The following is a 14,466-nucleotide window of genomic DNA, read 5'->3' as shown; positions in this document are numbered from 1 at the left end:
CGCCCTAACCTAGAAAGAAAGCCTCCCAGAGTTTTCACTCCTTTGGCAGAAACACGTACCCAACTCTTTGAGCGTTTGAGAGCAGCTGGATTGATCCAACCAGTAGACGCAAGGACAATTAATCCCACAACAAAGTTCTTTTGAGCGGATCAACGATGTGCTTACCATTCTGGAGGAGCAGGACATGATACAGAAGGGTGTATCAATTTAAAACATAAGATTCAAGATTTGATCGATAATAGGGTCATCACTCTTCAGGCCCCTTCCTCCAATGTGAACCTTAACCCATTACCGAATCATGGGGAAGCGACCATCAATATGATTGAAAGTAACGAATATTGGCTCGCTAATGGGACCGTCGGTAAAACAAATGTCAACTCACTCATACCAACAGTGGCCTCTTTGACCATAAAGGCTCATCCAGAGTTTGTTGTAATAACTCCACCTCATCAGGCATTTGCTTTGGCAAAGGAAAGAAACAACGAGCAGCCCAAAGAAAAGTTCATTGTCCAGGCGGCTACAGCTCAAGGGATGACACGTTCTGGAAGATGCTATGTTCCGGAAGGGTTAGCTCAAGAAACACGAAAAAAGGAGAACCAAAAAAGGCCGATCACAAAAAGTGAGGCTGAAGAGTTTTGGCGAAGAATGCAGCCTAAGGAGTATTCGATTGTCAAGCATTTGGAGAAAACTCCCGCTCAAATTTCTGTTTGGGCTCTATTGATGAGTTCTGAGTACCATCGGAAAGCATTGTTGAAGGTACTCAATGAAGCATATGTACCGACGGGAACAAGTGGTGATAATCTGGCAACTATGGTTAGTCATGTCATTGGGAGTAACCAAATCTCTTTTCGAGAAGAGGAGTTACCAATTGAGGGAATGATGCACAACCCCGCCTTGTATATCACTGTCAAATGCAGGGCCAAGTTTGTAGCTCGAGTATTGATTGATAATGGTTCAGGACTCAATATTTGCCCGTTATCAACCCTTACTCAGCTAAATCATGATGTTGGAAAAATCCGTCAAAGTCGCATGAATGTAAGGGCGTTTGATGGTTCGCAAAGAGAGACCATGGGGGAGGTAGACTTGTGTATTCAAATGGGGCCTGCATAATTTGTCACTGAATTCCAAGTGATGGGTATATCCACAAGCTATAATATGTTGCTAGGAAGACCATGGATCCATGCGGCCGGAGCAGTTCCATCCACATTGCATCAAATCTTGAAGTTCATCTGGGAGGACCATGAAATTGTCATTCATGGTGAAGGGAGTAATCGTAGTTACCCTGGCTTCTCTGTTCCCGTTATTGACGATTCATCTCAAGGTACTGACTTTCACATGGTGGAGATAATGAATGCTGCTTTTGAAGATATAACACCGCAAACACCAATGCCGTCGGTGTATAAAATGCTTGCCACAACCATGCTAAGAAGCAGTTTTGAGCCTGGACGTGGGTTGGGCAAGAATTTGGATGGCATATCCGACTTCTCCCTATCCCACTTCAAAATTTCCGCTTTGGCGTTGGTTATACCCCAACAAAGGAGGAATTATTCGAAGCAGAAGCAAGGAAGAAACATGGCCTTGATATACCAAAGCCTATTCCAGAATTGTACCAGTTATTTGTGGCTAAAGCTTTAGAGTCCGAGAGTGATGGTCTAGTGGAAGGGATGGGACGATTGTTTGATGAAGGAAATTGTGCTGTGATCTTGGAAGAATGCACTGCGACACCCACCATCCAAGATGCCAAACCTGAAGAGATGCTACAGAATTGGGTGGCCACTCTACTTATGATTCATCGAATTGCTTGGTAGACAAAGACAAGATTTGAAGTTTTACTTTTGAAAATCGGTGTATTTCGGACGAGGCCCGAAACAACCTTTTATGTCACTTTATTTTCATCGTAATGTTTAAAAAGGAAATGACTCACGTTGACATGAGTCATGATCAAAGTTTGTACGCCTTTTTTCCAATGAAAAGCCTCGTTTATTTTTTATCTTGCCTTTGCAAATTACTTTCTAATATATACATTTAAATTCTTTCTATCTAACATGATTGCTTTATTTTCTTTTCAGTAAAAATGAATCTAAACTTGCCAATATCATGACATGTCACGAACACGATGAACTAAGTAAAGTCAATGAAGATGAATGTGAAGAATATGATGAGGAAACTATGATGCCTGAACACCTTACTGACGACTTGAGGAACCTTGCAGATAATAAAAATCCCAACCTGGATGAGACAGAGATAGTCAACTTAGGAGATGACGAGTCGGTTAGAGAAACCCGAGTCAGTATCCATTTGACAGCAATAGAAAAGGAAAAATTGGTCGAGCTGCTCAAACAATACATCGATGTGTTTGTCTGGTCTTATGATGATATGCCATGATTAAGCACTGATATTGTTTCCCATAGGTTGCCTATCAATTCAGGGTATTTTCCAGTAAAGCAGAAAACCAGAAAGTTCAAACCTGATCTGAGTTTAAGAATAAAGGAAGAGGTCATGAAGCAGATCGAATCGAAGGTCATCGAAGTGACTAAGTATCCCACTTGGTTGTCTAACATTGTTCCAGTAGCGAAGAAAGATGGAAAGATTAGGATATGCGTGGATTATCGGAATCTCAACAAAGCAAGTCCAAAAGACAATTTCCCGTTGCCAAACATCCATATACTAATTGATAATTGTGCCAAGCATGAGTTGCAATCTTTCGTGGATTGTTTTGCGGGATACTACCAGATCTTAATGGATGAAGAAGATGCAGAGAAAACAACATTCATCACCCCTTGGGGAGTCTACCATTATCGAGTGATGCCGTTCGGCCTCAAGAATGCTGGAGCCACTTACATGAGATCTATGACCACCATATTCCATGATATGATCCACAAAGAAATTGAGGTGTATGTGGACGATGTCATCATAAAATCCCGCGACAGTTCAGATCATCTGACGCACCTGAAAAAGTTCTTTGACAGGTTACGTAGGTATGATTTGAAGTTGAACCCAGCCAAATGTGCATTTGGAGTACCTGCAGGGAAGTTACTCAGTTTCATAGTTAGTAGAAGAGGTATCGAGCTTGATCCTTCCAAGATCAAGACAATTCAAGACTTGCCTCCTCCAAAAACTAAGAGGGAAGTAATGAGTTTTCTGGGGAGACTGAATTACATCAGTCGATTCATAGCCCAATCAACGGTGATTTGTGAACCCATATTCAAGTTGTTACGAAAGAATGCGCCAACCAAGTGGACCGAAGAATGTCAGCAGTCTTTTGACACTATCAAAAGTTATCTTTCAAATCCGCCAGTATTGGTGCCACCACGCGCGGGTAGTCCTTTGTTATTGTATTTATCCGTCTCAGACAATGCATTTGGGTGTGTGTTGGAACAACATGCTGAAACTGGAAGAAAGGAGAGAGCTATATACTACTTGAGCAAGAAGTTCACATCGTATGAGGCTCGTTATACCCTCTTAGAGAGAATTTGTTGTGCTTTGACTTGGGTTGCTAAAAAATTGAGACATTATCTGACGGCTTATACAACATATCTTATTTCAAGAATGGACCCACTCAAGTACATATTTCAGAAGGCAATGCCCACAGGAAAGCTAGCAAAATGGCAAATGTTGTTGAGTGAGTTTGACATTGTATACATGACTCAGAAAGCAATCAAGGGCCAAGCCTTGGCCGATCACCTTGATGAAAACCCAGTAGATGAAGGATATGAACCACTTAAAACGTATTTCCCTGATGAAAAAGTATTGTTTGTAGGGGAAGACATATCAGAATCATATCCTGGTTGGAGAATCTTCTTTGATGGAGCAGTTAACTCTAGAGGATTAGGAATTGGAGCAGTATTGATATCTGAATCAGGACAACATTTTCCAGCAACAGCGAAGCGTAGATTTCGATGCACTAATAACATGGCTGAGTACGAAGCTTGTATTCTTGGCATCAGAATGGCTCTTGACATGAACATTCAAGAATTACTGATAATTGGTGATTCTGACTTGTTGATTCATCAAGTTCAAGGAGAATGGGCCGTGAAGAATCCTAAAATCTTACCTTACGTACAACTGGTATGGAGGTTATGTAAAAGATTTAGGAAGACCGAGTTCAGACACACCCCGAGAATACAAAACGAGTTTGCTGATGCTCTCGAAACCATATCCACTATGATACAACACCCAGAAAAGAGTTACATTGACCCACTTGAGATAGGTTTAAAAGAACAACCAGCGCATTGTTTACATGTGGAAAAGGAATCGGATGAAAATCCATGGTATATCGATGTGAAAAGGTACTTAGAAGCTGGCGAATACCCTGAAAAAGCAACAAGCAGCCAAAAGAAAACAATTTGAAGAATGACAAACAATTTCTTTTTTAATGGGGAGATTCTTTATAGGAGTACTCCTGATCTGGGATTACTACGATGTGTGGATGTTGTAGAAGCCACAAAATTGCTTGAAGAAGTGCACGCTGGAGTGTGTGGGATGAATATGAATGGGTTTACATTAGCAAAGAAAATATTAAGGGCAGGATACTTCTGGATGACTATGGAAAATGATTGTGTTCGATTTGTCCAAAGATGTCATAAATGTAAGGTACATGGAGATCTGATCAAAGTACCTCCTCACGAGCTCAATGCAATGAGTTCTCCTTGGACATTTGCAGCATGGGGCATTGATGTTATTGGACCAATTGAGCCTGCTGCTTCGAATGGTCATAGGCTTATTTTGGTCGCCATTGATTATTTCACGAAGTGGGTCGAAGCTGCTTCCTATAAAGTTGTGACTAAGAAAGTTATGACTGATTTTGTTCGCAATAATTTGATATGTCATTTTGGAGTTCCTGAGTCTCTCATCACGGACAATGGTGCAAATCTTAACAGTCACTTGATGAAAGAGATATGTGAACAATTCAAAATTACCCACCGTAATTCAACTGCATATCGTCCTCAAATGAATGGAGCTGTGGAAGCTGCCAATAAGAACATCAAGAGGATATTGAGAAAGATGATTGACAACTACAAATGTTGGCATGAAAATTTGCCTTATGCTTTGCTAGGTTATCGCACCACAATTCGAACTTCAACTGGAGCAACTCCGTATTTGTTAGTATACGGAGCAGAGGCAGTGATACCAGCTGAAGTTGAGATACCATCTTTGAGGATTATTCAGGAAGCTGGATTGAGCGATGCCGAATGGGTTCGTGATCGATATGAGCAGTTAACATTGATTGATGAGAAAAGAATGAGTGTCGTTTGTCATGGCCAGTTGTATCAACAGAGAATGGTTCGTGCTTTCAACAAGAAAGTAAGAGTTTGAACATTTGAGGTAGGTCAATTGCTGTTGAAGCGCATTTTCCCTCATCAAGAGGAATATAAAAGGAAATTTGCACCTAACTGGCAAGGAACGTATGTTGTCCACAAAGTACTGTCAAGAGGAGCTTAGGTCCTAGCAGAGATGGACGGTAGAGTATGGAGAAAAGCTATCAATTCAGATGCCGTCAAGAGATATTATATTTGAAGAATGTTATTTCTTTCCTTTATTTCCTTGTAATCGCAATTTGTTCGTAATCATTGTCGCACTAATCTTTGGGACATTCCTTTTGTACTTGAACTACGTTCGACCTGAATTCTCAAAAAACGAGATACGTAGGCGGCCTATGTCGGCCTCGGTCGTTTTCTTATCAAAATTTCTTATTCATGTTAACCATCGATAGGGGAACTACGTTTGACCTGATTCCTGCCTCAACGGGATACGTAGGCGCCACAAGGGTTCGGTCATATTCCCAATAAGATTTCCATTTCCCTACATAATGGAAACTGGGACAGAATTTTTGAGAGGATCTCAAAAATTCTACACGAAGAGTTCTTTCTTACAAACAAGGGTCAAAGATTATATCAAAAAATCCGATTAGAGTATGATTTTGAGGAAATATCAAAAAATTGCAAGATATCATGACCTTCGTGATTACCATCAAATTTATTTTAAAATATTTACTGGGACAGAATTTTTGAGGAAGGCCTCAAAAATTCCATCAAGGGTACTCGGAACGTCAGAGTCAACTTCAAGTACTTCAATATGACATATTTACAAGGAGTTCTGAAATTCCAACAAGATACCTATCATGACAGAATCTGAGACAAAGGGTTTTGTTTGTGTCGTGCATGTCATGACAATTAATTGGCAGATATTTTCTTTAAAGCTATGTTTCTAAAAACTTCATACATAACAAGTGTTTTAATTTAAATATGATCTTGTCTTTTGTCTATAGCGATTCGTAGGGTCAACCAAACTTCCAAAGATAGCAAGATAAGAAGCAAAAGGATTGGAAGAAATCAACACAGATCAGTGTTCCAAAACTAACATTGTTTTTGTGGATGCAGGAATAAATAAGATCATCAAAGATAATATATTTATCAACCAACTATTTCGGGAGAGCTTATCAGCAAATATCTGATTATGAGTGAAACATATCTACTTGACCAAAGAATACAACATTCACAGTCAAATCCATTGTATTCAAACGCCGAGAGGGCCATTCATATTCAAATTGCCGAGAAGGCCATTCATATTAAATTGCCGAGAGGGCCATCATATTCAAGTGCCAAGAAGGCCATGCATAGTCAAACTGTCGAGAGGGCCATTCATATTCAACTGTCGAGAAGGCCATTCATATTAAATTGCCGAGAGGGCCGTCATATTCAAATGTCAAGAAGGCCATGCATATTCAAACTGCCGAGAAGGCCATTCATATTCAAACTGCCGAGAAGGCCATTCATATTAAATTGCCGAGAGGACCATCATATTTAAACTGCCGAGAAGGTCATTCATATTAAATTGTCGAGAGGGCCATTCATATTCAAACTGCCGAGAGGGCCATTCATATTCAAATGCCAAGAAGGCCATTGCATTCAAGACGCCGAGAGGGCCATTCATATTCAAACCGCCGAGAGGGCCATTCATTCAAACCGCCGAGAGGGCCATTCATATTCAAACTACCGAGAAGGCCATTCATATTAAATTGCCGAGAGGGCCATCATATTCAAAAGCCAAGAGGGCCATTATATTCAAACTCCGAGAGGGCCATTCATATTCAAACTGCCGAGAGGGCCATTCATATTCAAATTCCAAGAAGGCCATTGTATTCAAACGCCGAGAGGGCCATTCATATTCAAACTGCCAAGAGGGTCATTCATATTCAAATGCCAAGAAGGCCATTGTATTCAAACGCCAAGAGGGCCATTCATATTCAAACTGCTGAGAGGGTCATTCATATTCAAACTGCCGAGAAGGCCATTCATATTCAAATTGCCGAGAAGGCCATTCATACTAAATTGCCGAGAGGGCCATCATATTCAAAAGTCAAGAGGGCCATCATACTCAAAAGTCAAGAGAGTCATTCATATTAAACTGCCAAGAGGGCCATCATATTCAACCATCAAGAAACATTAGTCTATTTTTCACCACTGCTATACTAAAAGAAGAGTACAGTGAACAGTTATGTCGCAAATATGAGATACATGTTTTATTTGCATGATGCCAAACTGATAGAAGTTAACGTAAAATATTCAAGGAGAACAATTAAGTTCCAACATGGTGCGGACGACATCAAAAGGGATGCAGCACAACGTGGAACTTTTTTCTTCGCAGTGAACTGGGACATAGTCCAAAGAGGAGTGTCAAACTCTTAGAACGCGAGCTAAGGAGCAACTTCCACCACAATCAAACCATACCTCTATCAAAAGGCGTGTGGGTTTTTCTTTTAGTTCATCGATTTCAATTTCGCATCCACCAGAGGCAACTTTCTAATATGAGTGACAGCGCACCACGAACTTTGGAAATTATGTCCATGTAAGTTCTTACTTATGGATGTGAAGAGCTCCACATTCATGGCTAGGAGGTTGCAAGCCTATTTTCCACACTCGTTTTATTTTTCACTCCTCCAAAACCAAAGGTTATCTTGAATAATAGATTTCCTTTTCAGCCGATCGAGTCGAACTACAAACAACCTGATTCCTTAGATTTAAGGATATGTAGGCGGGTTCAATGTTGAAAACTCAGTTGTATTCCAACATTCCCTCTCCAATTTAATTCTCGAGCATTTCGATACCTTCATAATTCGGTATCGATGTGGCTTTTGAATTCTTTTAAAATCGTGCGTTAAATCAAGCTTATCGAACTACAAGTGGCCTGAATTCTCATATAGCTTGAGATATGTAGGAAACCCATTTCAAGGGTTCGACCATAATTCCTAAACCCTTTACCAAATCCTTCCCTTAAAGATGAATGGGGTTGGTCAAAATTGGTTTGGTCAATTTCGTTTTCCTCGAATTGCTTGCATCAATCCAAGTAAAATGAGGGGCAGTTGTTGACACCCAATTTTGACCCTTTCCGATAGGAATTAATTCATGAGCTTCTTAAATTTTTCAAGCAATTTCAAATAATTAGTTTTATAAAAAAAAAAAATATAAAGTTTGCGTTATTTTGAATATTTTTGTCATTTCGTATAACTTTTAGATAATATATATATTTTACATAATTACGTATATAATTATTATATTTTATGATTATTCAAAAACCATCTCAAGAATATTTTAATTTTAGTAAGTATCCAATTAAACTAGTTTAGTTTTAAATTATAATTATTTTTTTTATCACTAGTTTACAATCAAAATTATTTTTTTAAATTAGAAAGCTCGTTAATTAATTAATATTAATTCGTCTTATTTAAGATGTAACTGAATTTGCAAATTAAATATGATTTGGCTAATTTATGAATTTACTTAGCTATATCTCACTTTAAATCCACCAAAAGATCTTAGTTTTGGGCCATTCTTGCAAATTCCCTTTAATTCCCTTTCCAACCCATTTTTTTATTTCCCAGCCCGTTTTCCCTTTCCCAGGCCCATTTTTTTTTTAACTCAGCAGCCCATCCCAATGACCTTCCCTTGCAGGCCCAACTATACGTCTTTTCCCAGGCTTCTTTTTATTTCTCAGCAGCCCATCCCAATGACCTTCACTTCCAAGCCCAATTCCATTTCCTCTCTTCAGCTCCAAATTCCCCATTCCCAACACAGCAAGCCAAAATATCCGACCCGATTCCACCTTGTTTCTTCCTCACGTTGAAATTCCAGAAAATTGGGGAAGAAATCCAGTACGCCAACGTCTTCTTCCCCATAAATCAAGCAACAAATCATGGTTGACCAAACTTGAAAATCGTGCCAACAGTACCATCCCATCACCATCGCCGTAATTTCCAGCGAGAAGTGGCATCCGACAGTACCCTTTGTACGTCTTCTTCTTCTTTTCCTCAAACTCGGATGGTTCTAGCTCCAAACGGTGCTACAGTACCATCGTCGTCCTTCTCCTCCCTTTTCCCCGTTTTGCAGATTTTCAGAATAAAGATACAACTCCCCCATGCCTTTTACTGTTGATCATGAAAAGGAGCAAAACATAATAATCTCAAACTCTTTCTTTCAAAAATCCAATGGATTTCCCACCAAAATTTATATGTTCTTCCCCTTTAAATAGTTCCCATGCTCAAGGGATTGAGAGAGGCCGAGGAGTTGAGTTTTGAAGCGATAATTACTTTACACTAGAAAGTTTCAAGCGAATCTCTAAAATATAGTTTGCAGCTGGTTTTGAACTTCTTGGTTGTATATTTGTACTTGAATCTTGTGGTAGAAGAATCATTGCTCTCAAGCTCATTGCCGTCTCGAGTTCGCTGCTCCGAAGAAGGTAATCGCCTTATTTAAAGCTTTCTTCATCCCTTTCTATCTTAGCATGATATTTCGATATTGAAATCACTATTGTTTATTGTTGCATTGTTATCAGTCGAGTTTCCTTTGTCTTTGCTATTGTTGCTTCAGTTTATTTTTCTCGAATTTTCTGTTTCATGTTGTAATAAGTTTTTTTTTGCTTCTTTCTGTATGGCTGTCTTGGACTCTTTTGGTGATTTTAGTTGTTCCTAATAAGATCAAGACAGCCGCAAATTGATTTTGCTTCTCTGTTTATAAGGTTACTTGTTCAGTTTTTTTTTTGTATGGAAGAATTCATTGCTTATCTCGAATGGCTTTCAATGGTGCGTATTGTTATAGAGCCATATTAGTTGTTTGTTTGTTTTATTTTTGTATGGTTACGCAAGTTCATAGATAATCTGTTTGCTTCAAATATCTTGTTTATTTCCAAGTTATTTAGTGTATCGCTTTGAGATGAGATCGTATCTTGTGATTGCATTAACCTTTATGAAATTCGATGAAGTAGCAGTAGCTCATTTTTGGACTATGATGCCACATCTTAGCCTACTTTGCATTTGATATTACTACTTATTGTTAAAACTAGTGAGAGTCTAAGTTGCCTTGGTCTTGATAAGATGACTCTTTTGTGCTAGTTTCTAGTTCATTTATCTTGCTTAAATCTGCTCACTGTTTTCTTTAGCAAATGCTTCCAGTTGAACTTCTCATTTTGCTCTTAAAAGGAAGTATCTACCATGCTTTGATCTTTGTGAATGTATGTCATGTTTGGAGTTAGTTTGCCATGAGTGCTGCCATGTTTATTTCCTGGACGGGAGGGGCTCATAAGTGCATTATATGTTGCTGCTTGTTGTTTTGCTTTTTATGAGATTTTGCAAGCTTATTGTTTAGTTCACATGAGTTTTATTTTGGAATCATCATGTTCCAGCCTAACTCAAAATTGTAAAGGGGTGTGCATGTCTTTCTTATTTTCTGTTTTACACAAGATTTGTTTGGTTATGTTATCATTTCAAATGCTAATTTATTTTCGTTTGATTGCATATGAAAATTCCTCTCGAGTACGTTTTGGAACTCCATTTTCCTCCTTGCATCATTTGAGCCATGAAAGCTCAAAACACCTTTTTGAGTCACAGATCCCTCATAACCGGCGTACAGGTCGGAAGAACCAGCAAATGTGTTGCTGAAAAATCAAATCTGCGGATTTGAGCAGCAGTATACATATTGTATAGATTCGTTATACACTGATATACAGGTTCATGGCAGCAAAAATGCAGACAAAAATGTGAAATATAGAGATGAGGTAAAATGCAGGTGTTTGGAAGCAGAAGATACACGCAGAGAGCTGATATATACGTCAATATACACCGATATTCACTCTCCTAATTATTTTGATTATGTTGACTAATTTCATTTAGCTCTAACTTTAGAATTGATAATTAACTTACTTAAATCCCCAAAAGATGAATTATTTTTATGTTGACTTACTATATAAACATCTTTTACAATAATTTATTTTTATGTCAAGTATATGAGTAAAATTAATATCTTTAGTTAAGTCAAACCTATGTTCTTAAAAGATATATATTCTTTAATGATTTTCGCTTAACCATTTTATTATTTTAAAAAATATTATTTTAAGTTAGGTGAATCTTTTATTCTTCCATTAATTAAAAAAATGGGTTTTCATTCTTAAATTAATGAATTTGGCTTGAGTTATCATCTTTTTAAATTGATGAAAAAAAATTTAGTTTGGTTAAATTCTATTTACTTATAATTAATTCATATAAAAAAAAACTTTAATTAAAGTTCCATTTTGTTATAAAATAAAAAATAAAAATAAAAATTGATATTTGTTTAAATGTTTTCTTAAAGTTGATCGAATATTGTTAATTATTATATTAAATCATGTTTCTAAGATAAATAAAAAAAAAATTAACCTAAGTCATAGGATAACCGCGTGTTAGAGGGTGCTTCAAATGCCTTAAAAATCTTCTTGAAGCATAAATAAGAACCTCTTATCCCTTTTCTCTAAATTTATTAAGATTTAATCTGTTAAAATCTTTTTAAATCAAGTTTTCTTAATTTCTTTAACAAATTAAGTGGCGACTCTTTCTCAATATTCTTCTAAACCGTTTTATACTTTGAACATTTCAAAAAGTGATTTTTCTAAGGATAGATAAATTACGGAATAACAACCTCCAAACACTTCCAAACTTTATATATTAAATATTAACACTATTTTATTCATTTTAGGACCTTATAATATCATGACACCTCATGTTAGGATCTGGATACACCTAATTTTTATATGGGGTGTTACAACAAAGTCTTACCAGTTCTCCTTCAAAAGCCATCATCATTGGTCTTATCCTGAACCAATCCAATTTCATCCATATATAGGTGTAATAACATCATTAAATAGTAATTAATACAATAACTAAGTAAATTGCATCAATACTAATCAATTCAACATGAGTTCATAATCTAGAGTTAGGGAATTTGGGTCAATTCATGATCTATTCCACATACTAGGTTAATTCATCAAGAAAGCATTATGAAAAAATAATACATCATAATATAATCATAATCATCAAAGGAAACCATAAACAATACAATTTAGAAGATCAATTTCGAATTAGAAAGAAACCCATATGATATCATGTTTTTGAAAACCAAATTTGGAATAACCCTTTGGGGAAAGGAATCCCAAAGGTGAAAGGTTCACATACCTTGTTAATCCTTGAAAATTGATGGAGAAAAGTTATCTTCTTTCTGCCCTAGAATCCTTAGAACTTTCCCTTCAATGGAGTCTTCTTTGGGAGAGAGAAAGCAGAGCAAAGGTAGAGTAATTTGGGTTTGAAAATTGTGGGGTGTTAAGTTGAGTTTAGGCTTAGGGTAGGTTATATAGTGACTTAACTAACTTAATTAACCACCCCTTAACACCTAATTAAACCCCTAACTAATTAACTAATTAAATGAACCCCTTAAATATTGGACAGTGAAAGTGAAAGCCTGACCTACGAGACCCCGACCTACGGGCCGTAGGTCACTCGACGCCCACCTGAACCCACCGTCCTGCAGGTCCGTCAATAAGTTCAGAGAGTGGTCTTTTGTCCACTTTTTGAAAAGTGGCTAAGTGTTGGTCGACGGAGGCATCGAGTCCCTGTCGTTCCATTTACGCCTCGTGGCCTTCAACCGTAGGTAGACATTGCCTTTGACAACTTTTTGTCCAACTAGGGAGGGTCCTCTTCAAGGGCCCTTGGGGGAGGGGGTCCTTGGGGAGTCGTACCCGGACATTTCGTTCCTAAACCTACTTGTGTAACACCTTTTCACCAAAGTTCATCAAATTCCGAATCCTAAAACCTCGTGAAATAGGCTAAGGCACACTAGCACCTGTTTCACTAGTCTCCGGACGTCATGGACGTTTCTTGACGTCTTGACTCTAAAACTTCCTACATGACTTATAAACATTATTTTTACCTTAAAACAGTGTTACAAACCTTAGACACGCATGTGAGTCTCTATATTAGGTATTGACTTTGGGAGTGTTACAGAATTGGTCCACAAAGATCCTATGTATTAATGTATACGTTCCTAGATCATAAGAGACTCAATCTCAACCTTTCGTTTGTGATGCTCTCACAATTAACTTGTCTTGCTAACTAGCAGTACAAGAAAAATTATCATTTAAAAAAATCTCTAGGTTTTTAATGGATGCCCATTTTAGTTTTCTATAATTCATCTCATCATTGTACACCATGATGTCCCAAACAATCATGTCGAAGTACGAATGTATTGGAAGTAGGAAACTTTTGATTTACTAGAGAATGTGTCACCAATTATTGTTCAATACAAATTAAAAAAACACATGAGATATTCTTAGTGATACCACATATGCAACCAAAGGTCGCGTCCTTTTTTCACGCATAGCATGGTGGGCATACACCTCATCTTTTTTAGAAAATGTATTTGTAATTTGACCATTTATCAAATGTTCTCTTTCTTCATGAATAGATTGCACTCATCTAATATATTAAATTATGATAACTTATTATCTCATTCCCTATTCATATGCATTATTCAATCACTTGTCTCTTTCAGGCACAATATGCATGTTACCACACTCACTTTATAGAATGGAGCGATATCAATTAGATAGGTTTCATGATTAATTTTCATCAAAAGCACACTTTTTGCTTTAATAGTGAAAATATCATCAATATAGTGCATTGATACTCAAATGCAACGTCTTATTTATATAAAGGCATGTTATGCCATAAATCGATGAACATGAACCCAATATTTTATGTTGCATCAAGATAGAAACTTAATGTCTTACCCTCGTGGTGCGATTGGACTTTAATCCATCATCTTTCCCTCTTGGTGTGATTGAACATAAATCCATCGTTTTACCATTTTTATGCGATAAAAAATGAATCCATCGTCGTACCCTAAACCATTGACATAATAGTCTAAAGTACAACATGACGTACTCTTAGAGGGCTCAATAGCTTCATAAAGCTTTAAAACATATATTAATTCCAACCTTTCATTAATGTAGGTTTAGAGAATACAATATTTTTGCAAAGTATGTACAATAAAATTATTGTAATAAGACAATAACGAACAATATGTTGACTGTGATTTTCTTTGACAACAACTTGCGAAATATCATAATCTTTTTTCCAATTAATTAATGGAATATTCAAAGAAATAT

The 14,466-nt window shown here is 37.2% G+C and overlaps 1 protein-coding gene across 1 annotated transcript; it reads left to right on the top strand.

Annotated features, from left to right (window-relative positions):
• Positions 1-1,131: 1,131 nt before the first annotated feature.
• Positions 1,132-11,154, top strand: LOC107020919. The gene is made up of 8 exons (XM_027913526.1): positions 1,132-1,321; positions 1,462-1,804; positions 2,070-2,363; positions 2,412-4,289; positions 4,395-5,304; positions 9,682-9,735; positions 10,435-10,506; positions 11,002-11,154. The coding sequence occupies exons 1-8, from the start codon at positions 1,132-1,134 to the stop codon at positions 11,152-11,154; spliced, it is 3,894 nt and encodes a 1,297-aa protein (XP_027769327.1).
• Positions 11,155-14,466: the final 3,312 nt, after the last annotated feature.

The sequence above is a fragment of the Solanum pennellii genome, chromosome 1 (genome assembly GCF_001406875.1).
Source record: "Solanum pennellii chromosome 1, SPENNV200".
Taxonomy (NCBI): Eukaryota; Viridiplantae; Streptophyta; class Magnoliopsida; order Solanales; family Solanaceae; genus Solanum; species Solanum pennellii.
Note: the sequence above shows the minus strand (reverse complement) of the source record. Positions and strands in the feature narration are given on the sequence as shown.